General features: G+C 38.0%; 3 protein-coding genes and 2 pseudogenes across 8 annotated transcripts in view; 2 read left to right on the top strand and 3 right to left on the bottom strand.

Annotated features, from left to right (window-relative positions):
- Positions 1-1963: 1963 nt before the first annotated feature.
- On the bottom strand, positions 1964-5384 carry LOC131317717 (acyl carrier protein 1, chloroplastic-like). Its single transcript, XM_058347299.1, has 4 exons — positions 5119-5384; positions 3778-3867; positions 3009-3131; positions 1964-2383 (listed from the first exon to the last, which is right to left on the bottom strand). Exons 1-4 carry the CDS (start codon positions 5182-5184, stop codon positions 2258-2260), a joined length of 405 nt encoding a protein of 134 aa, XP_058203282.1. The 5' UTR covers positions 5185-5384; the 3' UTR covers positions 1964-2257.
- Positions 5385-10543: 5159 nt separating this feature from the next.
- LOC131317709 (vesicle-associated protein 2-2-like) lies at positions 10544-18553 on the top strand. 4 transcript variants are annotated; one of them, XM_058347292.1, is made up of 9 exons: positions 10544-10677; positions 12091-12149; positions 13356-13426; positions 13655-13736; positions 14098-14213; positions 14281-14460; positions 14943-15143; positions 17383-17487; positions 17547-17961. In XM_058347292.1, the coding sequence occupies exons 2-9, from the start codon at positions 12104-12106 to the stop codon at positions 17739-17741; spliced, it is 996 nt and encodes a 331-aa protein (XP_058203275.1). In that variant the 5' UTR covers positions 10544-10677; positions 12091-12103; the 3' UTR covers positions 17742-17961. The 4 variants fall into 4 exon arrangements, with proteins under 4 accessions (XP_058203275.1, XP_058203272.1, XP_058203274.1 ...); XM_058347289.1 differs by lacking the exon at positions 10544-10677 and adding an exon at positions 10798-10864 and having other exon boundaries at positions 17547-17963; XM_058347291.1 differs by lacking the exon at positions 10544-10677 and adding an exon at positions 10806-10864 and having other exon boundaries at positions 14952-15143; positions 17547-17943.
- Positions 10546-26015, top strand: LOC131317711 (vesicle-associated protein 2-2-like; annotated as a pseudogene).
- The window catches only part of LOC131317703 (sodium/hydrogen exchanger 1-like), a 67843-nt gene continuing 66488 nt past the window's right edge, over positions 25400-26754 (bottom strand). For 2 of the 3 annotated variants that reach the window (XM_058347273.1, XM_058347274.1), the window contains exon 15: positions 25917-26735. In XM_058347273.1, coding sequence (XP_058203256.1) covers positions 26409-26735 — 327 coding nt within the window. In that variant the 3' untranslated portion in view covers positions 25917-26408. Of the gene's footprint in view, positions 25761-25916; positions 26736-26754 lie in introns of those variants that run through there. The other variant, XR_009197379.1, reaches the window with a different exon arrangement.
- The window catches only part of LOC131317710 (sodium/hydrogen exchanger 2-like), a 66026-nt pseudogene continuing 65188 nt past the window's right edge, over positions 25917-26754 (bottom strand).

The following is a 26754-nucleotide window of genomic DNA, read 5'->3' as shown; positions in this document are numbered from 1 at the left end:
TAATAGGAGGAGTTATGGGCTTGAAATAATAGGAGGAGTTAATGAGTCTAGCCCGGCCCGGCCCGGCCCACCACCTATTTGCATTCAATTATGTACACGTATAGATTCAGAAACAGATGTGTAGATAATTTTTTTTTCATAATTAGGTATTCGGATCAATTTACACGCATCTTGATTAATTTTAAGATGGGGACCATAAACTCACCATCCACTAATGGTGTAAAATTTACCCTTTCAAAATAGTTACTCCATCCGTCCCTAAATAAGTGTCAGACGCGCAAAACTAGACCTTACAAAATATGTATATTTTTCATTAAAAAATTTAATTTTTTTCCACAATCTAATAGAACGCATTGCTATTTATTGATTTGTGAAAAAAATTTGATTTTTTTAACGAAACAAATACATCTTTTTGAAGGCCTAAGTTTGCGCATCGGACACTTATTTAGGGACGGAGGGAGTATCTTTTTTTTTTTTGGGGTAAAGTTTCCAACTTCAAAATAGTTATCTTGTTATTGCTTTTGCAAGAAAAACATTTTGGGCCACTTGAAAGATTTTTAAGAGTTGTTTATGGTCCTATTTCATTGATTGCGGCCTTGTAGAAGTGTGCGGCCCCGGTACACAAAGTTTGCGGCTATGATGTCAAATTTTGCGGCTAGGCTTCAAAAGTTTGCGGCATGAATAACAACGTTTGAGGCTATGAGGCAAAAGTTTACAGTCACGATGTAAAAGTTTCAATTGTAACTAGAGCAAATGCTCTATATGGACCGACGTCAAAGGGGTTGATGTCACCTAAGAGGAACCTAATATGGATAAAATAAAGTCCTGAATCTCAGGCCTTGACCAATAGGCCAATTCCTTGAGATTCAAGACAACCATTTAATGTGCGTGAGCTTATAGCGTGGAAGCCATATGAATCAATGTGTCCATGTCTGTTATTGTGTGCTTGTGTGTATTGCTCATTAAAAATATTTTCTGAATTTATGCAATTAATGAAAGCAAAATATACAGTAGTACTTCAATAAAGAGAACAGTTCAGTTTGCCGTCCCAATTTATTAACCTCAGTGACACATTAAATTACTTGGGTATCATTTTCAATTTTTATTGATATTACTTTCAAGACATCGACAATATTTTTGTGTTTATTTTTTTAGAAGAAAAAACATGGAAAACTGATTCCTGACAGTGTAAAAAGACAATTTCAACCATTTCTTTTACATGGTATATTCCTACCATTACATTCAGAAGTTCTTGACTACGGAGATTATTCCGTCGGCAAAAACTTCTATATATCTCGTACATGAAACACGTACTTTTAATTCTTTTTGCCTACCCACTAAAATCCATTAGATACCTAAATTCTTTTTGCCTAACCATCAATTAATATCTAGCAGATACTGGAAATGAGCAATTGGAATTAAGTTTCTATCACCAGTTTCCAACAGTAAGAAGAATAGGTGAAAATCTTGGAATTGTAGCTGCATTTTGGCCAACCACAGAATTGTAAACCACCATCTCACACTACAAAGTTAAAGTCGAATCTGCTTCACGTGCGCCAGCAGAAGCACGAGCGCAAGCATAAAAACATCTTTGAAACACATCGCAAACTACTAATATTCACAAGAACGAGAATTGTGAGCGAGCGCAAGCATAAAAACATCTTTAAAACACATCTCAAACTACTAATATTCACGAGAATGGAAATTGAGAGCGCGAGGGCAGTGGGAGCATGGGGCATGTTAAAGAATTATGTAACTAAAGCCCCTAAAGCCCAACACCTCCTAAGCTTCTTTCAGGATTTTCTCTCCAGGTGTTCCCTTTTCTTTCCCTTCCCCTACCCAAGATAAAGATCAAAATCTCATAAGAGGACGTCAATCGAACATCTATTATACGGACTACGCACAATCATCAGTGACACTTAAATAAGAGGAAATCTTTCGGTCAATCTCAAGGTGACGCGCGTACGTGAAACTGTAGAACCACATATATAAGCGGAAAAAGATTTATTCAATCCCCATTACACATTCAGAGTCGACTTTAACCCAAAGACACCCCAAAATAGAAGAACCATAATGAGTAGGTTTCTGAAGAAAAAAAAAAAGCAAAAGAACAGAGAAAAACACAGGGTTTTTTCATTCTAACAAGCACACTGGAAGCTCTACTAGCATTGAAGAGCAAAGTTGCCAAGATCTAGGTGATACAAGAAAAAATAACTTTCCTAGAGAAACCTGAATGATTGTGTCCCTGGGAAGTTTATTAAACCTTGGCCTCAATGATCTTATCGATCATTTCCGCAGCGTCATGAACAGTGGCAATAGATTGGGCATTTTCTTCTTCCACGCTGATCCCAAATGCCTCCTCAAGTCCCATCACAATCTCCACCTGTACAGGAACATATGAAATTGGCGTTTCCTAGAGGATGCATTTGAATGATGGAGTTGTAAAGGAATTCACAACGGAAGGGAAGAGGTTTTGAATAAAAAGATGCTAATGAAATAAACAAGCTTTACTTATTTCTTTTGCTTCCCTCTTTCTTCTTCCCTCAATAAATCCCTCAATTCTGTCATCCAAAGACAGCCTAAACACAAAATCATAGCATAGCTAATGTGGAAGTTTATGAGAAGGTAAACAGTAACACAGATTTAAGGATATTTTTCATCAAAATGGAGTATAATAACCAATGTTTAATTTAGTTAACTAGTTGAATAATTGTGTTTTTTTTTTTTGTTAAAGTCATGTTTAGCTGGTTGCTCAGAAAAAGGGCCATAAGATAGACGTCTATTCTGTGGATTTTGATGCAGGAAAATGTCATCATTCCAAATGAGGTTAAATGGTTTAACTTGCAGTGCCGCACCTTCCTTCACTGGGAGGCTAGCACACAGCCCAAACCCCTTCTTATATTGAGCCAACACTTTTTTTTTTTGGAAAACAATTTTTGAGCCAACACTTATTGATGATAGAAAGATACAATATTGTAAACCGAGTCTCATGGGTACAAGTTGTATACCGTATCAAGAGAGTCAGCCCCAAGAGCAGTGAACTTTGAGTCTCCAGTGACTGCAGTATCAGCCGTTAGTGCCAGCTGTTTCCTCACTATTTCACACACTTTGTCTACTGTCTCTGGCTTGGCCTGCTCAAACAAATCACAATCCTCGTCATTGGCTATGTCATTGCATATACCTATTCATATGTATATGTGGGTGTATACATCAAGAATGAAAATTTTATATCTTGTATGGATGCCGACTGAAATGAACAAGGGCTGTTAAATATCTCGCAAGCTAAATATAATTGCAGCTTATACTTTCTGCATAGCATGAAAGACCTAATGTTGCCCTTTCCAACCAAAGGTCCAAAAATTTGCAGAGATACGTATTACGTATTGCATTGTGACAATCCCCCGGCTATTTCTACCTGATTAACCTAGAACACATAACTGCAATTTGAGAAATAGGTCCCTACTTTCTCCCAACAGACTATCTCTATTGCCGATCACCCAGCAATTCCTACTTGAAGAAAGCGAACGAAGGCAAATAAAAAGAATGCAGCCACATTTGTTAACACATTAATAATGTAAGTGAATCATAATTGGAAAAGGAAAAAAAAAGGTATGGAAATAGAATTCTTTTGCAGGGTGTATAGCGGCGGAACATCTAAATTCTACTAATGTAAAGAGAAACTTGAACAAACAGGGAGATTTCACGTCAATTGATCTGTACAATATAAAGAACATTGAATGGTATTTTAAGAATAGAAGGCACGCAGTCAGAACATACCGCACATGAAATCTGAAAGCGAGCAGGACGCATCCTAAGTGATGGGAGGCACAGAGACGCTGAATTCAGACTTGAGATCCTCATGGGTACCTGCTCAATCCAATAACAAGATCCGATTTACAAATAAACAAAGAAACAAAAAAAGCACAACAAAACTGAACTCCAATTTTTCTTTTCATGGCTTGCACAAACATGTACCGAGAAATGAATTAAGGCTCCATCTGGATAGATTGTAGCTCAAATGGAAGGATTTTAAAACATTCTTTAATGAGAATTGCTGAAATTTCCACCCGGAAACAACCAAAGGTCCAAAGCAAATAGTATATTGATCATGCTTCTTGATTCCCTTATTTATATTACAAGTCAAATGAGGGTTTTATTTGGTCAAAATTAATCTATTCGTACTTTTTCTCTCGTATGTTCGGAATATCATAAGCCCGGAACAATATTTCAATATTAAGGATCAATCCCTGTCAATCATCAATCAATAACTATTTTACTCCATGTGAATGATTTTTAATCTTTCATGCAAAGGATTGTAGTCATACAGGAACCCACACCCCAAAGGCCCCAATAACAAATGCAAATAACACAACTTTCGGTACAGAACTAAGATGAAGCCAAAGATCGGAAAAATTCGAAGCAAAATTCATAATGAAATTAACATAATCTAAAGTCAAATCTAATTATACACGAAATTACATCAAATCTATAGTTCAACAAAGAAAACATTCATAATTCCTGTCAATCAACTCAAATAAAAACTACAAAGAGTACGATACACCCTCTTTCTTGAGGCATGCACCCTTGAATCACCCTAAATCGATACTACTATACATAAAATTTCATAAAAAATCAGTCTTTGAATTCTTAATTTCCGTATAGTAATTCATAACATCTCTGTATCAATAACTCCAAGGTCAAAAGGTCAATTCCCCCGAGCAACGATTTGTCCTTGGGGCCACCTCACCTCACGCAAATGCGTGGAAAGGGCTGTGAGAGGGACTGGAGAGATTACTCCGGTTCATTGGACACTCTTCCTCACCAAATTAAAAAAACATCTCTAGATCGACTCATAACATTAGATTGAACTCATTCAATTTTGTATGTTACGAATTTATAACTAGATGTTATGAGTTTCAAAACAAATATAATGACTTGTTAATGACTTAATGTTGCGAAACTTTTATACAAATGTTTACGATCTCATAAGAACCGTAACGAATTCAAAGTGATTCAAAGGGTGCATACCCAAATAGGGTGTGTGTATTGTTGTTGCCTTTCCCAAGCTACAAATCTAAATAAGAGCAGATGTGAGGAGGGATCTGAGAGAGGAATTACCTGGTTTTGCTTGAGCGAGCCTGCGAAAGAGGTCATGGGAATGGAAAACCCAGTAACGGAGGCCATTGATGGATCGTGAGAGAGAGATCCGAGGGCAGTGGAAATCAGAGAGAGAGAGAGAGAGAGAGAGAGAGAGAGAGAGGAGAGCGGAGAACACGAAGATTGTGATGTAAAACTACAGAGACAGGGAGGGGGAGAGCTACAACTACTCTTTATTTATGAGAGAGTGTTGGCTTTGTTTTCATCGAGAGATAGGGAGTGTTTGGTTTCGGTTGTAGGGAGTGACAGGGACTGCTCAGCGAAATAAAATCATTTTTTCTGTTTTTTTTTGGGTTTCGGTTTAACTATGGGGGTTCTGTTCGGGTCAACTTACGTGCATTTCAACTAATTTTCTCCCGGTCTAATTAAAAGCAGGTAATCCCTTCTGCGACCAGAGAATTCACAAGAAAGAATTAGACCCTAGCCAATCATGTGAGTAGCAAACTCACAGACCGACCGGACTAACCATGAAGCTGATTTTACATACTCCATAATACTCCTAGATGAAAAGGAAATTTCATTTCTGTACAGTAGAAAAAGAAAAAGTATTAGAGGGTTTCGAAGAGGGAAAATTCTAACACCACACCCACTTACACATTCACATTCACAATAAGGATGGACCCACAAACACTGGGTGTGTAGTGTGTGCAGGCTCTATCTTTATTGTGAGTGTGGGTGTGTGAATGAGTGTGTAAATGGATGTGATGATAGAATGATTGTTCGAAGAGTACCTCTCGATTTGTTTTTCTTTTCGTTTTTATACAGTAGAAAAAGAAAAAATATTGAGAGAACTTCGAAAAGTACATTAGACTATTCTAGTTCTAATACTCACAGAATCTCAACGTATGACAACCAAATAAAATTAACAGAAAGTCTAACAGTATCGATCACACCCCACCGAAATCGTACCGACGGCTGCATTGGGCAATCTCCGGCCACTGGACAGCCGATCCGAGCCGTCCAAAAATTCTAAAAAAAAAAAACGAGGGTCTCTTGGAGGAATCAACGGCATCCGATGTATATTATGGTGCTTGATCTAAACACTTTTTTTTTGTGTGTATATTAAACATACTACAAAGAACTTAAAAAAAAAACGTAGTAGCAGTTGACCAGTGAAATGCAATTGTAGCCCAGCGACAGAAATTGATTTTGTATAATTCCGAAGTACTATCAAAAAAAAAAATTTAATTTGTTTTTTTTTCTTCTACGGTAAGAGATGTTCGGGCCATCTTACGGCACTTCAACCAAAGTTTTGAGTTTCCTAGTGGTGACACTCTTGTTATGTTCTTAGCCATGTTGGGGGTTCGAGCCATGGTACCCCTTGCTAGCTCTCTCTCCCCCAACTAATCCTCTCCCGGATGATCAAATGCCAGTAAATCGGTCTGATCTCAAAAATCAAATCCTTGTTAATTGTATAGGGAGCAGGCTTACCAACTAACTGAATCAAAATCCTTGAGCTTGTTTTTCTGTATAATAAAAGAAAAGAAAAGAAAATTTCATCGTCATGAAAGATGCAATATGATTTCACTGTAATAGAAAAAGACAAAAGAAACCATTGAGAGAGCTTCGATTATTACACATTAGACTATTCTAGCTAGTTCTGCTACTCGTAAAATCTCAACGAATCCTCATCCCGCGCCTCTCGAAGAACCAAATAATAAGAACATATATATAAAGAATCACATTTAAAAAAAAAAACGTAGTAGCAATTTGACTAGTGAAATGCAATTGTACCCAAATTCCTAAAATATGTTGTTCCCCCAATCAAATTAATATAACATTATTCAATCATACTATTGTTTTGTCTGTTGTTAAAATCATTCAATCAACGCACATCCGCAAGCAAGAAAACGAATTTTAATTTTTCATGAAGATACGAATTCAACAATTTTCGTTTATTTAATTTACGAGAACAGAATAAAATTTATGTAGTTGTGATTATCGAAGGAAGTTATTTTTTGATAAAGTGATTTGTACATCGTAAGTTACGACATGAATGGATTCGATCATCAAAGTCGATTTGTCACATGAACCACCAGAGCTTTGAACAATTTTGTGAAACTCGTTACTCGAGATGAATTTGTGTTTGGCTTGATTAATTAAAGCTTGTTTAAGATCGGCTCGTCTCATGAACAAACTAAGTTCGAACATTTTTATGAAGCTCGTTAATTTTATAAACCAAACTTTGATCAACAAACTGCTTGGCTCGTTTATCACTCCTGAGCGTGTTACCAAAATGTCTTCTACTCCTCTTTCATTTAACGTGGAATATTAATTAATTGCTTAATTTCTCTCCAAAATTAGTTGCTTTAAGGTTTGGTGCCTAAATACGTGATTGAGAATTTATAAAATTTCAGACATTGTTTCTACATACTTTACTAGCGAGTATATGTTAAATATCAGTGGTGCGGAATTCTCTTTTTAGAGTATTCATTATTATAGCATAACCAAAACTATCAGATTTTTAAAATTAACAATGTTTGTTCAAAAAAAAAAAATCACAATGGTATAATTAAACTTAACAACCCCTTAAGCTATCGGATTTTTATCATACACTTAATAATAACTCTCACTACGAGCTCTGTGAACATAAAAATCTCTACATTTGTGCTAGAAATTAACGGATTTCTATAATGGATTAATATTTAGGGTTATGGAAAATTACAATTATAACAATATTCTTTTGGATCATAGTTAGGATGGTATCACGCTAGTGACTGAACAGTATTTCTGATATTTAGTCCAAAAACACTCACCATTCGAGACAATTGATTCTCCTTATCTAAATGGACTAAATAGTATCTTTGATATTTTTAGTGGAAGGGCTTTGCTATTTGCAAGGAAGATTTGCAGGGAACCACATAAGAAAAAACTCGTTTGGGTCCATTTCGGGTTCCACAAAAATCTAAAAAAATCAGTTCGCCCCTATGAATCCAAAAGTAATACTTACCGATGTCCATTGGAGCTGATTTTTTCAAAGGGCCCATAAAATGATATTCAAAAATTTATGAATATTTTTCTAGATTTTTGTAGGACCCAAAATAAACCCAAACAAGTTTTTCTTTGAGTGGTTCCTGCAAATTTTCCATGCGATTAGGATTTCTGTATGTGAAACCTTGTCGTGTACGTGTATGTTATGCATATAAATTTGTGTCCGGTAATTTTGCAGCTATCTTTATCCTTCGACTTGGACAAATTTTCTACATGAAGATTAATTGTTAGAGACTTTTGCCTTCATTCCAAGTTCAGTTCCAACTTCCAACTACCAAAGGATAGGCCGAAAATAGTTTTTTCTTTTAATAATTGGATGTCCAGACCAACTTGCGTATGCGCATAGGCCTTGGCTAATTACGGGGGGCTAAAGTTAACCACCAGACAAACATCCATAAAAATCGAACTTAGCGACTTCTTGGTTGCTTTCTCATATCCACTATGCCAAATCCCTTGGGTTTAGGCCGAAACAAGTTTCTCCCGACATATTAGCAAAATTTTGCTTGTCCGTGTTTCCTACACCAGTATTTGTTCATTAATATTCATCAGCTGATGAACCAATCTTATTGGCACCTATGTCTCTTGCGGGAACCAAACGCAAGAAAACGCGGGATTAAGCGCACATGCATAATTCCATCCCAAGCGCCTAATCCCTGAATCAAACGAAACCTTTAGAGTACAAGTTGGTTGGGCTAACCATAGGGCCTAGGGGGTGGCATGCTATTTAGATGGCCCAACTCAAGGCATGCCCAAGAAAAAGGATGTCAATATTGGTGGGTATTAGAAAGTTTGGTGGCAAGTTTTTTTCCCCAGAACGATGAAAAGGAAAATTAAAAGGCTCACTGAAATGAGTAAAGTTGTGAAGCAAATGTTTCTCTCACCTCAAGAATGCCCATGCTCTTCCTTGAAGAGCCTTCAACAGACGTGTTTTTCTCCCCTGCTTTTTTGGTTTCTCCATGTATTATTCATGGTTTTCCCATACTCTTCCTTGAAGAGCCTTCAACAGACAATTTTTCTCTGTTGCGGGAGCGTTTTTGCGCAGACCTACATTTTTGGACCTGAGGGTGGCATACTGACATGTGCCACTCCCCCCACTAATTGCCTTTGCCACTGGCTCGGGAAGAACTCACAAATGGTTCAAAACTGGACCCAATTGGTTGAAAAGAAGGATTGGACTGGACGGGATCCTCTCCCATTACATACATGGTATGGTATGATGGTGACGAACTTTCCATGGCTACTCGAAATTACAACAATCCATAAAAAACCTAATGCTTTTAAATTCAAAAGTTACCGAAGTTCTTTCTCTCTCTCTGTAAAAAGGAAGTTACCAAAGCGCTTTACTGTTGGCATTACTTTTTGTATTGCGCGCTTTGCATATGATAAAAGTGCTTTTATATAGTACTAAATTAAAGTTGATTTTTCTTTTTCTTTTTTAATTATCAGAAAGTAGTTTTCTTTGTCTTTTCGTTTTTCTCCGCAGTAGAGTTTTCTACTTGCTCTAGCTTTTTAAAACTTTTCCCTCTTTTGGTGTGGGTTGGAGCCTGCGAGGGACCACGGCTATAAAAAGCCATTAATTAAGTGAACTCTTCAAAGGCCTGAGCTTGGCTTAATTTTTTAAAGAGCAGCCGCGAGGACGTATGTGAATACAAATGACTGATGTACCGGCAGTCCTCAGATGCATATGAGTTCTACGAATGCATTATGAGACCTACATGCATCAATTTGCTTCGATGCATCTACATATGCATTTTTGTGTCCAAGCTAATATTATAGTATTTTTTAAAACTCGATTCTTGAATAGGTAAGTTAAAATGCTAAACAAAAAATAAAAGAAAAACACGACTCTGAATTAGTCTAGCTTATCAAAGGTTCATGAAAAATTGTTTGAAAGAAAGATGAAGATTCGAGAAGGCAAATAAAAAGCTAATAATTTAGTTGAACTGAATTTGGTTTAGATTGTGTTTTGCTAAGGGTTCTTAAAAAATATGTACTTATTTGTAATTTTTAAACTTAAAAATAATAGGCTTACTGAAATCATTTTTCTATGTAATATGAATCTTGTTCGATAAATCTCGATAAGATCTTTTGAACTGTGAAAAAAAAACTAAAAAATTATTTTCATAAATATATTATTTTTAAATTTAAAAATTATAAATAAGTCCTACAGTACTTATTACTAATTTTTAAGAATCTTTTGCGTAGCATGGCCTTTTATACGATGGCCTGAGTTACGAAGCCAACTTTCTTATGATAAGCCAAGCCGAGCAGCGCGGAGTACGTCGGCGCCAAAACCATAACGTAACAGCCAAAAAAAAAGACGGTACAACCGCCCAATACAAATTCATCACAACCGTGTTTCAGAATTCAGATCACCAACCCTCTCTCTCTCTCTCTCTCTCTCTCTCTCTCTCTCCATTTTCTGTCCCGATACCACCAACTATCGACTCCAGCGGAAGCGAATTCACAATCAAGGACTAAAATCAACAGAGAGAAGAAGCAACAAAAACCTAGTACTCGCTAGTGTTGGTACTGTACGTATCTTTTGCTCGCTCTTGTGAATTGTTCGTTCGTTCGACATTTTGCTTGTGAAGTTTCAGTGTCGGTACTAGTTTTTCTTCACTTTTTTGATTCTTCTGTTCCTATTTGTTTCACTTGTTGGACGAATCTTAGTTTTAAGTGAGAGACCAAATCGGAAACAAGCAATGGCATTTTTGTGCGAAATTCTCTCCCTATCTCTCTGCATATACGTGTATGTATATGTATATCAGTATATGTATTATGTATACAGCATATAGGGGTGTGTGTGTGTGGTGAAAAATTAAGGGCTCATTTGGTTTGTCAGTTCACTTGCCTTTATTTTCTTAGAAAACAAGAGGGAAGCAATGTGAACCAAACTATCTTATTTTCTTACATGAAGGAAACAAATAATAAGCGAATAAAATGGCAGACCAAACAAGTGCTAAGTGTGTCCTGTAGTTGACGAGTACTCGAGGAATATTACAGGTATGTATAGAGTCTATAGACAATGCTGTCGAATCCAAAATGTCGGCTTCTTTGGTATTCTGTGTTTGCTCTGTGAATTGTGTTCCGATAACTTATGCTTGTGGTTGTTTCAGTGTCATTATTGTTTCTTTTCCATTCTGATTGTACTGTTTTTAGTCGATTTAATTGTTGTACCAATCTAGTTTTTTAAGTGATATTGATTTTCAAATTTCACGGTTTCAAAGAATTGAACTTTCAAACATAAGTTGGAAGCGGTGGCGCTTATGTGACATTTGAGTTTTAATTTATCATGTCATTGAAAGGCAATGGAGTTTTAGTACAAAAATGCTAGTTGCGAAGTTCATGAGTGTGACCGTGAGTGAGTGTGCATGAGCATATGTGTATCTGTATATCTATACGTGTATATGCATTTAGGGCTTGCTTGGTTGGCCGGGTTAGACAGGGGGTTGGATTACAATTTTACAAATACATGGGGACCACATTTTTGGCATTTGAAGGCAACAAGCAGTGGAGTCAATTTCACTTGAGAGGGGTATACCATATACCATGAGGAAGGTGGTTTAAGTAATACCCGCACATTTAGTACCATGGGATTACATACCCCATTGGTGTAAGTATGACCAATCAAACACGGGCTTGATGGAAAACTATGTGCTTTTCATAATGGATGAGTCACAAGAGGCAGTTCCACATTCCGCAAATATGTAGTTGGTGAATTCTGGCTTTTATCTGTCAAGATTCAAGAAAATGATTATGTTTGTTGGATTTGGGGTGTCCATTTTTTATTGAAAGCTTTACTTGAGGTTTTCTTTCTTTGATGTTGAATTCTAATTTGATCAACATTTACTGTTTATTTCCATCGTTTGTGATAAGACTCAGAAATTGGCATTTCCCAAATGGATTTACAACTTCCACTATGATTGGTTTGTTTTCCAGGGAAAGAGGGACCATGACTTCACTGTTGGATATTCAGCCCCGTGAACTCAAGTTCACATGTACGTTAAAGGAGTAAAATTCCCTGTAGTTTCTGCATCTTTTGTTTAATACTGTTTCGGTTCATCAATACTTCGTGTTTTAGTCGGAAGTTACAGTTTCACTTGCAAGTAAACAAGTATAGAGACTTCTGATGCCTTTTCTCTCAACGTATCTCCGACTTTAGCTACCTTATCTATAGAATAGTATGCCCAGAAAAAGAAGCAATGAGATATTGGTTGCTGGAGTTCTTAAGCCCATTTGAGATGCTGTTGCTGTCGATTACAGTTGTTTATTGTATAGCCTTGTCGAATGACATCGAGTTCTCCTAACATTGTTAGGCCTAGTGAACTGCGTATTCTTTCTTTTTTTGAACATCTAACTGCATATTCATTCATCACCTACTGAATGATATCGAGTTCTCCTAACATTGTTAGGCCTTGTGAACTGCGCGTTCTTTCTTCTTTTTTTTGAACATCTAACTGAGTATTCATTCATCACCAACAGATATGTATTTGTTGCAAAACGCCTGTTCTTTGGGGAAATCCTTTTGCCTTTGTTGGCATCTCTTGCCCTCTGGGAGAACTCACAGACCACCTTTCACCATTTTGAATTGAATAGTCAGGTACATGTCTGAGAGTAAGTGCTTGTACCGTGGGGAGGGAAATGTCCATTCCTTGTACAATAATCAGCTCCCTGCTGAGGGAGAGTGGGTCAACGTTTGAGCATCCGAATAACTAATAAGTAATGGGATGATGAAGTTTTAAGGTCAGAATGACCTGACATTAAATTGCTTCCTTGTATGAGTTGTAGCCTTCAGGTGTCATGGCTGGAGATTCCGGCGTATACAGAACAATATACAGTTCTTAGTTCTGGCAAATTCACTGATGATATTGACGTGCTTACAATGTCTAATCGAAGTTCAAATGAACGAAATTTCCTTGACTTGCATGTTTGAATTCTGTGTGCCTCGATAATTTCTTCTCTTCTTCTGTTCCTTATCTGTGGTGGAACTACTAAAATTTCTTTTTAATATTCTGTTTCTTTAGACCTTTGTCCTGCTTTACAATGCGTAGGTGTTTTCCCTCCCCTTTCTTATACTTAGCTGATCAAGCAGAAAAACCTATTTGAAGATTTATAGTTTCTGTATTAGTTTGCTGTTTTTCTTTTCTGTTTACATGTTATCCCTTAATCTGAAAAACTATGACTCTCTGTCTCTCTTTCTGTAGTTGAGTCGAAGAAACAAAGTTCATGTGCAATTCAACTTATCAATACCTCTGATCACTATGTCGCTTTCAAGGTGTGGTGATTAATTACTTGACTGTGGCGGTTTTTGTTTCTGGATTATGGCATATCTTATATTATACTACCAATTTTCCTTGTCTTGTATCTTGTCAATCGACTCTCTCCAGTCACTCAATCATCTACTTGATGAACTTATTCTGATGAAGGTTACATTAACCTGAAGATACTTTGTGTGAAAGGGGGACTGATGGAAGTTTATGTAATTGGTAAATCATACTGGCAGGTGAAGACGACGTCTCCAAAGAAATATTGTGTGCGACCCAACACCGGAGTCGTCAAACCAAAGTCAAAATGCGATTTCACAGGTAATTGTACGCGATGTGTAGTATATGTGTTTTCTTCTCCTGTAACATCACTTTTGTGGTTCTTTTACACTTGTGTATTCATAAACAGTGCCACCTTGTCGGCTCCTTTTCGGAGGTTATTAAAGTATGTATAGGAAAGCAATTTACTAATTGGAGAAGTTTATAAGTTTTAGAAGAAAGACTCAGATTGGATCATTCTGAAATGGTCCTCCCCCTTACCTTCTTACCTGTATGAGCTATTTAGTTTCTTATCTTCATTAACTGACATGGTTATTATTGTTGATTTTGGTTTTGGTTTTGTAATACAATTCTTACCTTATGTCATTAGTTACCTGTTCATCCTCTTTTTTGGATGATGCAGTCACTATGCAGGCTCAACGATCAGCACCCTCTGATTTGCAGTGCAGGGATAAATTTCTCGTTCAAAGCACAGTTGTACCCCTCGGGACTTCTGAAGATGATATCACGTCTGGCATGGTAAGGATTGAGGTTACAGATACTTGTAGGTTGTTCGTCATTGTTTATTATTGCTTTCTTGTGGCAGTTTGCGAAAGATAATGGCAAACACATTGAAGAGAGTAAGCTAAGGGTTGTGCTGATTAGTCCCCCTCAATCTCCGGTACTGCTACAAAGTAATGGAGTAACGAAGCAAGAACTACCATATGAAACTTCTGGACAGAAAGATAAACTATGGACTGGAGTCGAGAATCTTCCTCCTCCTATGGTGAGTTGTGTACTCATATGCAAATTATGGTTGTAGAAGTTCAAAGAGGGCACCTGGACTCGAGCTCATTTGTTTGTACTCAATAGTACCTGCTTTCACCAATGAAAAAAATCAATTAACAGAAAACCTCATTTTGGGGGGAGAAGTTTAAAAATCGATTAAAACCATGGGAACATTGTGTATGGGGAGTTGTGATACTCATGTATGCAGCTTTTGTCCACCTAACAAATTGTGTTGTCCAATGATGTTTTTTGCAAGATTACTCTGCTGAAAGCACTGGTTATTGAAGCTCATCCCTCTATATGGCAGTTTCATTTGCTTGTTTGAATTGCTTTTTTTTTTTTTCTTCCCTTCTTTTAATCAGTATTTAAGAGAGAACTTGCCTTGATTAGGTGATCTTGCACTCAAGAATATTGAAAGTTGACATGGAATTGTTTTGTCATGAAGTTCTTCTTATCGTAATCACTCTTTACTTGTGCCAGTTTCGCAAGGATGTTGACGATGTCAAAAGTGCTCCAGCTATGGAGGAGCCGAGGCTTTTGAAGGATGTAGTAGATTTTAGCCCATCTAATGGTGCTGAGCCAAGACCAGTTAAGGATATGGAAGGTACCGCAATTAAGTTGGGTAAAGATATTGAGGAGCTGAAGTCAAAGCTAGATGTGCTGGAATCAAAGCTAAGTGAGGTTAGTGTTTCTTTTACAACAGTGTCATTTTTAATGATTTCCTTTAGGGATTCTTGGAGAAATGGAGAATAGAGATGGGAAATGGCTTTTAGTTTCGTTTGAGGTATGTTTCCACATCGACGGACTGGTTGGTCTTGGAATATTCAAGTAATACCCCTTTTTTTTTTGATCTGCAAAAGATGAAATTTTATTAAAAACGGGAAAAGGGGAAGGGGATCCAACAAAAAGTTGGATGATACATCACGAGGGCAAAAACCAAACCACCCAAAGGTCTACAAGGGTCCAAAATAATAAAAATGTTAAAGCTCAACCCAACACCCAAATAAAACAGATAAGAGCCCAAACACCCTAACCCGGTCCACCCAAGGACCGGCCTACCCAAACCAGCACCCAAACCCTAACCACTTCAATCTCCACCGCCGCACAAACTACCAGAAAACCAACCTCACTGTTAAGCCAAGCCGACCTCTCCTAGATGTAGAGACCGACGGCAGAACCTGGCCTACGACAATGAAAATCAAAGCAATCAAGGCAAAAGGGAGCAAACCACCACCAATCTTAGCAAGCCCCAATCGAACCCCAGCACCAACATGATCACCACCGATGATTACCAGCAATAGCAACAACCCAGAAGGACGAACTGTTGGCCCCGCGCCCGAATGAGAGCTCGGAGTGGCCGCCGACCGGACTTTGGCACACAAAACGACCAGAGCAACCCAGCCATGAGGGCCACATCCACCTCACCACCACCGGATTGAACCACCACTGATCAATTGATCAATACCGCCATCTTCATTGATCATTTTTTGAATATAAGAAAAAAAAAACCTGCAAAACATAAATTAGAAAAGACTGCCGGAACACCACCCGACCACCGCCCACCGCCCACCACCTACGCCCACCAGATCTAGACCAAATGCCACCAGACCAAACCACCCATGACTGACAAGACACCCACGCCACTAGGCATACCGACAAGGAACCACCGGTTGGAGATGAAACGCCTCACCCTCCCACGCCGGGGAAGGCTGTAGCCCATCAAAATCGGAGAAGGAGAGGGTAAGGGACACGATCTAGAGGAGGAGAGGGTAGGAGAGAGGGAGAGGGGGGGGGGGATGAGAGAGGAAAGTCGGACCTGAGGGGAGGAGGGAAGGAGGGCACCTCCCCTCCCGGGTAGCAAGCGGCGGCGGTAGAAGACCCTTAGAGTTGAATCGCCTAAATCGCTTGGGGAGAAAAGAAAGAGACGCTTCTGTTAGAGAAAAACCTTTCAAGTAATACCCTTTTAGCTATTAATTAAGGATATTGGGTGCTATTCTGTCTAATGTCCCACGGTGGACATCATAGTTGATGGCTTCTTTGCAAATATCAGTTATTGTGGTTGTGACCAGTGATAATACTCCATATGGTATCCTGCAGGGTTGTTTGTTTACAATAGCTTTAGGATTTTCCTCAACCAGTGCTTTCCAAGACTGAAGAAGGCCTATGAATGGGCATTGTGTGTAATACCCAACCTGACTATTTGTGATGTTTTGGGTTAACGAAATTGGGTATCAATATGTTGAGGAGAACTATATGAATAACGTACATGTTGTGTAGTTCATGGGTGCCACGGAGCATAATAAAGTCTTTCTAAGCTATTGATGTGGCTACCTATATTTGTAGGTTTTGCAGGTGGCTTTCCCCGGGTCTGGTGGGGAATGAAAAAGTGGTATACATGAGTCTTATGGGTGGAGGGAATTCTAGAACTATGCACACATACACAAACACAAACGCAAACACTTGCACACACAAACTCACATGTTGTGTGGGGTTCACACATACTGCACTCCACACAACATGTGTGTGCAAGTGTTTGAGTATATCTGTGTAGTAGTAGCATCATTGGAGTTGGGGGAGGGGAAGGAACTGAGCGGAAAGTGACAAGGGAAGAAATGAAGGAATAAATTCTGATGAATTAGTGACTTGCGGGATTTCGCTAATTAGTTAAGGTTTCTATATTCCAGTACATATATTCATTGTGATGGGATCGATTATTACATATATGGTGGGTGGGGTACTGGGGTGTTACAATGTGCATCAAAGCACTTTTTTTTGGGGTGGAAGAGCAAGAAATATATTAATAACCACGATGTTACAATCCATTGTGTGCAGCTAGCCTTTTTATTTCACATGATTCCGTTTTCAAATTTGAGTAGAAATTCATGCGCATCTCTTAATCTCCTTGTGGGATGTTTTGTAGGCTGGTTTTACAATAAAAAGGTTAACTGAAGAGAGGAGCACGGACATTCAAGAGAAGAAAACACTCAAAAAAGAACTGGTCAGTTGCTTACTCAACTCTTTCTCGGTCCAGTCCAGGGGACAAATCAATAGGAAATGGTATTTGCTTCGTAAGAATAAGAAAAGTTTTTTCCCATTAATATTGGTATTGCAAAAATGCCAATGCAGTACCATCGAGTGAACTGGAGGGAAGCCATGCTCTTCTTATTTCTTTGTTTATTGCGGTTATTGTGGGAAGATCACCTAGTTACGGAGAAATCTATCCTCCCGTCATTAGCTCAAAGCAACGAAACTATATTTAAAATCTGTATCTGTGCTTGAATTGCATCTCATGTTACAAGTAATCCACCATTTTAGAAGCTTCTGATAGAGTCCCTCATTGCTTTCCCTCAGGGGCAACTATTAGATTGTTAACAAGTTAATCATCGGCTTAAGCTGTTAATGAGATAGATAACTTTATTATTAGTCAGGCTCTTCTCTATAATCGAGCTAAAACATGCAAATTTGTTAATCATTTGGAAGGCTGTGAGATATGAACACAAGATCTATGACGTGTTCTAATGCCCTAGAAAAACTTATGCTGTTATAGAGGGTAACTTTATTATTTATGGCTTCAACAATACAATTATCAATAGGAATCAAAGACAACTTCGTTCTTGTTCCATACTTTTGACTTCTCATTTAATTTTTGCAGGTACTTTTAAGGAAGAACTTTGTTGGTGGAAGACCGGTTCAAATCGGCTTCCCTCTCCTTTTTGTTTGCATGGTTGCACTAGTCAGTCTTGCGCTCGGATACTTCCTACCCTGTTAGGGACAGAGAAGTATATAGTATTACTTAAGTTTGAAACTGCTTGGATTGTTCAAGGCTTTGTTTGGATCTTTGTTTGTAGAGGGAGGTCACAAACTGGTAAGGGATTCTCCACAAATTCAAGCCGTATCTTCCTTGCATTTTCTTTTTCTTTCCGCAAATGCCAGATCCAAGAATAGCCTGCAAGGGATTGTATATTTAGAAGTGGACATTGGATCAACACTCTGTTTATATCAGTGACTCTGTAAAGATAGTTGATACGCTGACATGTTGCTGTCTCGTTTGAAAATGTACGAAGCAAGAAAATGATGTATTTTGAGGAAAAGAAGAACGATGCCGTGTGTTTTTCCGAGTTCTTTCTTTCTGCTCTTTCGTATCGATTTTGGTTTGGGTATTTGTTCACAACACGATACGTACGTAAATAAAAGTAGTTCGTATTCTTGCTAGAGCATGCCTAGTCCTATAGGCAATTGGGCACAGCTTCATGGCATTCGACCATCCGTGCAGTCTGAGGTTTTTCGACTTTTCACCATTTCCTCTATGTCCTTTTTCCCTCTAGTTTCTTCTTTTCTGTCCTTTTGCGCGGGGTTATTTTGGTAAATCATGTTGGAAAATCTTCAAAAATCAAAAGCTATCTTTCTGATTAATGAGGGTAGAGAAAGAGAGTTTTTTTTTTTGGCCACAGTATGTTAACGGAGCGGGATCTGTTAGGTTAGCACAATGGGTGTAGAGATTATCCATAATCCTGACCCCAAACTACACACGGAGGGGCTCAAACCTCCGCATCCTAGATGGAAGGGAGTGGTAGGCAACTAACGGCACTAAGCGCTGGTGAGAGAGAGAGAGCGCGCATAATTCAACCATGTAATTATGGTTTCTCCACGTACAAATAGCGAATGATGCCCTTGATCCACGTCAAGGATTCTTAAATCGTTACGCTAGGTTCGGATCATCATAAAATAAAAGAAGTTTTTAAAAAAAAATCATCTTCTTATCTCTCCATGGAAGAATTTTTCGGTGCACATCCAGACCGTCAAATGCACTTTTAGATAAATGCACTTTTAGATGATCTAGATTGAAATTTTCTCATTTTTTTACCGTCTCCAAATCCGAGTGGGTTCATAAAACAATGAACGATTGAGTGGGTCCATAAAACAATGAACGATTGGGATATGCCGAGCGGGCTCACTGAATTTTTTTCCATCGATCAACCTTTTCGTTCTCCTCTATGTATCCCTGTAAATCCGCGATCCACTCTCCAAACGCCGCCTCAAGCAAAAGACTAATGGTACAAGCTGAACAAATTTTGTGAGCGAGAGAGAGAGAGTGGGTAGTGTCATATCGACGCAGAGAAATTGGTAAAGATGATTCCTTCACTCTCTTTTTTTTTTTTTGTGTGTTTTCTTTCCTAAGATTATTATCATCCTTAATAATTAGTAATTACCCTTTTTTTTGGGGGGGGGTTTTGAACGGCATTACCAAAATGTTTTGTAAGCTTAAATTAGGAAAGCTGGTGCTAGAGTTGGTATTCCGTTTAGAGGTTGCTTTTAGAACAAATTACAAGTTTTAGATTACAATACTTTCCACAAGTCTGAACAACATCTGAAATTTCCTGTTGACTAATATATTTTCGTTCCATTTTTTCATATAAGTATTTAAAAAATAATGATTTATTTTCAAGCTTAAAAATAATGGACTAACAAAAATAATTTTTCAATTTTTTTCAGGGATGTGTTCTATCAAACAAGATCCATATCGCATATTTTTTGATTTCAATAAGTCTATTATTTTTAAGCTTTTTTAAGCTTAAAAATTGTAAATAAGTATTTTTTAGGAGTACACCGAAACATCACCTAACACCCCACTAACCTCTACTCACGTATACAATATTGGCAACCACAAAAAAAAGTTGATGAATATATATACATATTTGTGCCGGAAATTCTCTCTCTCTCTCTCTCTCAGCATATACATATGTATGCAGTATATGTATACAGTTCATACGTGTGTGTACGTCTAGTGAAAAACTAAGGGCTCGTTTGGTTTGTCAGTTCAGTTGCCTTTATTTTTCTGAAAAAAAAAAAAGAGAGTAAGAAATAATGTGTAGCAAACTATCTTATTTGCTTACACCTGTGTAAAGTAAACGAATAAGCAAATAAAATGGCAAATCAAACAAGTGTTAAGTGATTCCTGTAGTTGATGAGTACTTAAAGAATATTACAGGTTTGGATGGAGTCTAGAGACAATGCTGTCGCATCCAAATTATCGGTTTCTTTGGTATTCTCCTTTTGCTATGTGAATTGTGTTCCGATGACATATGCTTATGGTTGTTTCAGTGTCGTTATTGTTTCTTTTCCATTCTGATTCTACTGTTTTTAGTCGATTTAATTGTTCGACCAATATAGTTTTTTAAGTGATATTCATTTTCAAATTTCGCGGTTCCAAAGATTTGAACTCTCAAACATACGTTGGAAGCGGTGGCGCTTACTTGACATTTGAGTCATTGACAGGCAATGGAGTTTTAGTACAAAAAATGCTAGTTGCGAAATTGATCAGTGTGAGTGAGTGTGCATGACCATACGTGTATGTGCATATCTATATGCGTATATGCATTTAGGGCTTGTTTGGATGGCCGGATTAGACATGGGTTGGATTACAAATACATGGGGACCACATTTTTGGCATTCAAAGGCGACAAGTAGTGGAGTCTATTGCACAAGGCAGGGGTATACGATATACCTTGAGGATGGTGGTTTAAGTAATACCCGCACATTTATTACCATGGGATTACATACCCCATCGGAGTAAGTACGACCAATCAAACACGGGCTTGATAGAAAACTATGCACTTTTCATAATGGATGAGTCACAAGAGGATTGTTCCACGAATATGTAGTTGGTGAATTTTGGCTTTGATCTGTCAAGATTCAAGAAAATGATTACGTTTGTTGGATTTGGGGTTTCCATTTTCCATTGAAAGCTTTACTTGAGGTTTAATTTCTTCCTTGGTTGTTGAATTCTAATTTGTTCAACATTTACAGTTTATTTCAATCGTTCATGATTGGAGACAGAAATTGGTATTTCTCAAATGGATTTACAACTTCCACTAGGATTGTTTTGTTTTCCAGGGAAAGAGGGACCATGACTACACTGTTGGATATTCAGCCCTGTGAACTCAAGTTCACATGTATGTAAAAGGAGTAAAATTCCCTCTTGTTTCTGCATCTTTTGTTTAATATTTGTTTCGGTTCATCAATACTTCGTGTTTTAGTCGGAAGTTGCTGTTTCACTTGCAAGTAACAAGTATAAAGACTTCTGGTGCCTTTTCTATCTACGTATCTCTGACTTTAGCTACCTTATCTATAAAATAGTATGCCAAGAAAAAGAAGCAATGTAATATTGGTAGCTGGAGGTTCTTAAGCCCATTTGAGATGCTGTTGCTGTCAATTACAGTTGTATATTATGTATAGCCTTGTCGAATGATATCGAGTTCTTCTAACATTGTTAGGCCTAGTGAACTGCGTATTCTTTCTTTCTTTTGAACATCTAACTGTGTATTCATTCATCACCAACTGAAGTGTATTTGTTGCAAAACGCCTCTTCTTTGGGGAAATCCTTTTGCCTTTGTTGGCATCTCTTGGCATATGGGAGAACTCACAGATCACCTTTCACCATTTTGAATGAATAGTGAGGTTCATGTCAGAGAGTAAGTATTTGTACCGTGGGGAGGGAAATGCCCATTCCTAGTACAATAATCACCTCCCTGCTGAGGGAGAGTGGGTCAACGTCTGGCATCCTAATAAGTAATGGGATGATGAAGTTTTAAAGTCAGTTTAGATAAGAAAGCAAATGACCTGATATTAAATGGCTTCCTTGTATTGGTTTTAGCCTTTAGGTGCCGTGGCAAGAGATTCCGGAGCATACAGAACAATATGCACTTCTTAGTTCTTAGCAAATTCACTGATGACATTGATGTGCTTACAATTTCTAATCGAACTTCAATTGAACAAAATTTCCTTTTTGACTCGCATGTTTGAATTCTGTTTGCCTGGATAATTTCCTCTCTTCTTTTGTTCCTTATGTGTGGTGGTACTACTAAATTTTCTTTTTAATATTTTGTTTCTTTAGTCCTTTGTCCTGCTTTACAATGTGGAGGTGTTTTCCCTCCCCTTTCTTAGCCGTTGCTGATCAAGCAGAAAAACCTATTATTGATTTTATAGTTTCCATATTAGTTTGGTGTTTTTTTTTTTTCCGTTTACATGTTATCTCTTAATCTGAAAAACTAAGATGACTCTCTGTCTCCCTTTCTGTAGTTGAGTTGAAGAAACGAAGTTCATGTGCAATTCAACTTATCAATACCTCTGATCACTATGTCGCTTTCAAGGTCCGGTGATTAATTGCTTGACTGTGGTTGTTTTTGTTTCTGGATTATGGTATATCTTATATTATGTTACCAATTTTCCTTGTCTTGTATCTTGTATATCAACTCTATCCAGTCGCTCAATCATCTACTTGGTGAACATATTCTGATGGAAGTTTATGTAATTGGAATATCATACTGGCAGTTGAAGACGACATCTCCATAGAAATATTGTGTGCGACCTAACACCGGAGTCGTCAAACCAAAGTCAAAATGCGATTTCACAGGTAATTGTTTGCAATGTGTAGTATATGTGTTTTCTTCTCCTGTAACATCACTTCTTTTGTGGTTCTTTTACACTTTTGTATTCATAAACAGTGCCACCTTGTCGGCTCCTTTTCGGAGGTTATTAAAGTATGTATAGGAAAGCAATTTACTAATTGGAGAAGTTTATAAGTTTTAGTAGAAAGATTCAGATTGGATCATTCTGAAATGGTCCTCCCCCTTACCCTTTCTTAACTGTATGAGCTATTTAGTTTCTTATCTTCATTAACTGACATGGTTATTGTTGTTGATTTTGGTTTTGGTTTTGGTTTTGGTTTTGGTTTTGTAATACAATTCTTACCTTATGTCATTAGTTACCCGTTCATCCTCTTTTTTGGATGATGCAGTCACTATGCAGGCTCAACGATCAGCACCCTCTGATTTGCAGTGCAGGGATAAATTTCTCGTTCAAAGCACAGTTGTACCCCTCTGGACTACTGAAGATGATATCACGTCTGGCATGGTAAGGATTGAGGTTACAGATTCTTGTAGGTTGTTCATCATTGTTTATTATTGCTTTCTTGTGGCAGTTTGCGAAAGATAATGGCAAACACATTGAAGAGAGTAAGCTAAGGGTTGTGCTGATTAGTCCCCCTCAATCTCCGGTACTGCTACAAAGTAATGGAGTAACGAAGCAAGAACTACCATATGAAACTTCTGGACAGAAAGATAAACTATGGACTGGAGTCGAGAATCTTCCTCCTCCTATGGTGAGTTGTGTACTCATATGCAAATTGTGGTTGTAGAAGTTCAAAGAGGGCACCTGGACTCGAGCTCATTTGTTTGTACTCAATAGTACCCACTTTCACCAATGAAAAAAATCAATTAACAGAAAACCTCATTTTGGGGGGAGAAGTTTAAAACTCGATGAAAACCATCGGAACATTGTGTATGGTGAGTTGTGATACTCATGATAATGTTTGATCTTTGTTATGCAGCTTTTATCCACCTAATGAGTAGTGTGGTCCAATGATGGTTAGATAATTTTGCAAGTACGATAACTAGACTGAAAGCACTGGTTATTGAAGCTCATCCACTATATGGCAGTCTCATTTGCTTTTTTGGATTGTTTTTTTCCTTGTTTTAAGTATTAAGAGAGAATTTGCCTTGTTTAGTTGGCCTTGCACTCAAGAATAGTGAAAGTCAGACATGGAAATGTTTTGTCATGAATTTGTACTTATCATAACCACTCTTTACTAGTGCCAGTATCGCACGGATGTTGACGATGTTATGGAGGAGTCCTGGCTTTTGAAGGATGTAGTAGATCTTAGCCCATCTAAGGGTGCTAAGCCAAGACCTACCGTACTGAAGTTGGGTAAAGATATTGAGGAGCTGAAGTCAAAGATAAATGTGCTGGAATCAAAGGTATGTGAGGTTAGTCTTTCTTTCACGACAGTGTTGTTGCTACTGGTTTCCTTTAGGGATGAGGGATTTAGATGTGACGGAGCTTTCTTCTAGGAGAATAGAGATGGGAAGTGGCTTTTAGTTTCGTTTGAGGTATGGCTCCACGTTGACGGACTTGTGGAATTTTTTTGTTCTTGGAATATTCTAGTGTTTGAGTATATCTGTGCAGTAGTAGCATCCTCAGAGTTGGGGGAAGGGAAGGAATTGAGCGGGAAAGTGACAAGGGAAGAAATGAAGGAATAAATTCTGACAAATTAGTGACTTGCGGGATTTCGCTAATTAGTTAAGGTGTCTATATTCCAGTAGATATATTAATAACCACGATGTTACAATCCATTGTGTGCAGCTGATACACGAAAATTAAACGACTTAATGCACACTACACTAGAGAGCAAAAGCAAAATACATCGACAAACATCCATATAAAAAGGAAATGCAGTGATAAAACGGTGAATAAGCCAAAGAATCTTGCCTTTTTGTTTCACATGATTCAGTTTTCCAATTTGTTAGAAATTCGTGTGCATCTTTTAATCTCCTTGTGGGATGTGTTGTAGGCTGCTTTTACCATAAAAAGGCTTACTGAAGAGAGGAGCAATCTCCTTGTGGGGTCTGTTGTACGCTGCTTTTACCATAAAAAGGTTAACTGAAGAGAGGAGCACGGACATTCAAGAGTAGGAAACACTCAAGAAAGAACTGGTCAGTTGCCATGTTAGCATTTGTTGCAGTTCAAAGATTCATATTTCTCTTCTTAATTCTTTGTTTATTGCGGTTATTTTGGGAAGATAACCAAAGCAACGAAACTATATTTAGAATCTGTATCTGTTCTTCAATTGCATCTCATGTTACAAGTAATCCACCATTTTAGAAGCTTCTGACTGAGTCTCTCATTGCTTTCCCTCAGGGGCAACTATTAGATTGTTAACAAGCTAATCATCAGCTTAAGCTGTTAACAAGATAGATAACTTTATTATTAGTCAGACTCTTCTCTTTAATCGAGCTAAACCATGCAAATTTGTTAATCATTTGGTAAGCTATGTGATACGCACACAAGATCTATGACCTGTTCTGATACCCTATGAGATTGTTAATCATCGACTCATATATATCAACTCATATATAGCATCAACAATAAATTATCAATATGAATCAAAGACCACTTCATTCTTGTTCCATAGTTTTGACTTCTCATTTAATTTTTGCAGGCACGGTTAAGGAAGAACATTGTGGGCAGAAGACCGGTTCAAGTCTACTTCCCTCTCCTTTTTGTTTGCTTGGTTGCACAAGTCAGTCTTACACTCGGATACCTCCTACACCGTTAGGGACGGAGGAGTGTGTATTACTTAAGTTTGAAACTGCTTGGATGTTTAAGGCTTCGTTTGGATCTTCCTTGCATTTTCTTTTTCTTTCCGCAAATCCCTGCGCAAATGCAAGATCCAAGAATAGCCTGCAAGGGATTATATATTTAGAAGTGGACATTGGATCAACACTCTGTTTATAACAGTGACTATGTAAAGAAAGTTGATACGCTGACATGTTGCTGTCTCGTTTGGAAATGTACGTAGCAAGAAAATGACGTATTTTGAGGAAAAAAGAAGCCAAATAACGATGCCAACACGATATGTCTGTAAACAAAAAGTAGTACGTATTCTTGCTAGAACAATCTTTCTGGGACAAAATTACAAACCAGCAAAAATGACAAGGGCTCCCTACTTGTTCTTCTGTACAATAATGCAAAACTAAATCTACAAAACTTGGACTGCATCAAACACTATGTTACACAAAGAGGCATAGTATTCTGATTTTCAGGTTGAAAAATACAGTCGGAAAGACGGCAATGCCTTACCGGAGACCTGTGTAACTCTCTTTGATGGATAACTGAACCCTGAGAAATTTGAACTGAAAGCGCAACCTCCCATCTCCCATGTTGGATAAAATACATTTAATACATTATACGTAAGATGCCCTTGCTGGCACCCCCAAAGAGTGACACTGAGATATCAACAAATAACAGCCTCAAATCGACAGCCGAACGATCACATATCCCACCAAACGCCGAGGAATTGGTTCTGTAATCTCATTTCTGGATGCTTTCTTAGTCCAATTCCTGTGCACTTTGATAAGGCGGTGAACCCGGAATGACAGGTACAAAGCCCCGCCCACCAAAAACGGGCCGCATGAACGCATTGTCGAATTTGCGCCAATAATAATGGACAGAATGAGTGGGGGCGGCTAGGAGCATCCGCAAGCTGGATGGGCGAGGCACGTGGGGAGCCAGATCTACTTCTGAATCCTGGCCATTGGAAAGAAGTGGCACGATGAAGGATTTGGGAGTTGTGGGCTCCGAGGAGAGCGCTCTGCTTAACTGCTTTGGTGAAGGCAGCAAGAGTCTAACCAAAGGTTTAGTCAACAAACCAAACACCTGCATAATATGCCCAGAA

This window comes from Rhododendron vialii, chromosome 2a (assembly GCF_030253575.1).
Source record: "Rhododendron vialii isolate Sample 1 chromosome 2a, ASM3025357v1".
Classification (NCBI taxonomy): domain Eukaryota; kingdom Viridiplantae; phylum Streptophyta; class Magnoliopsida; order Ericales; family Ericaceae; genus Rhododendron; species Rhododendron vialii.
This window is presented reverse-complemented; position numbering and strand designations above follow the sequence as displayed.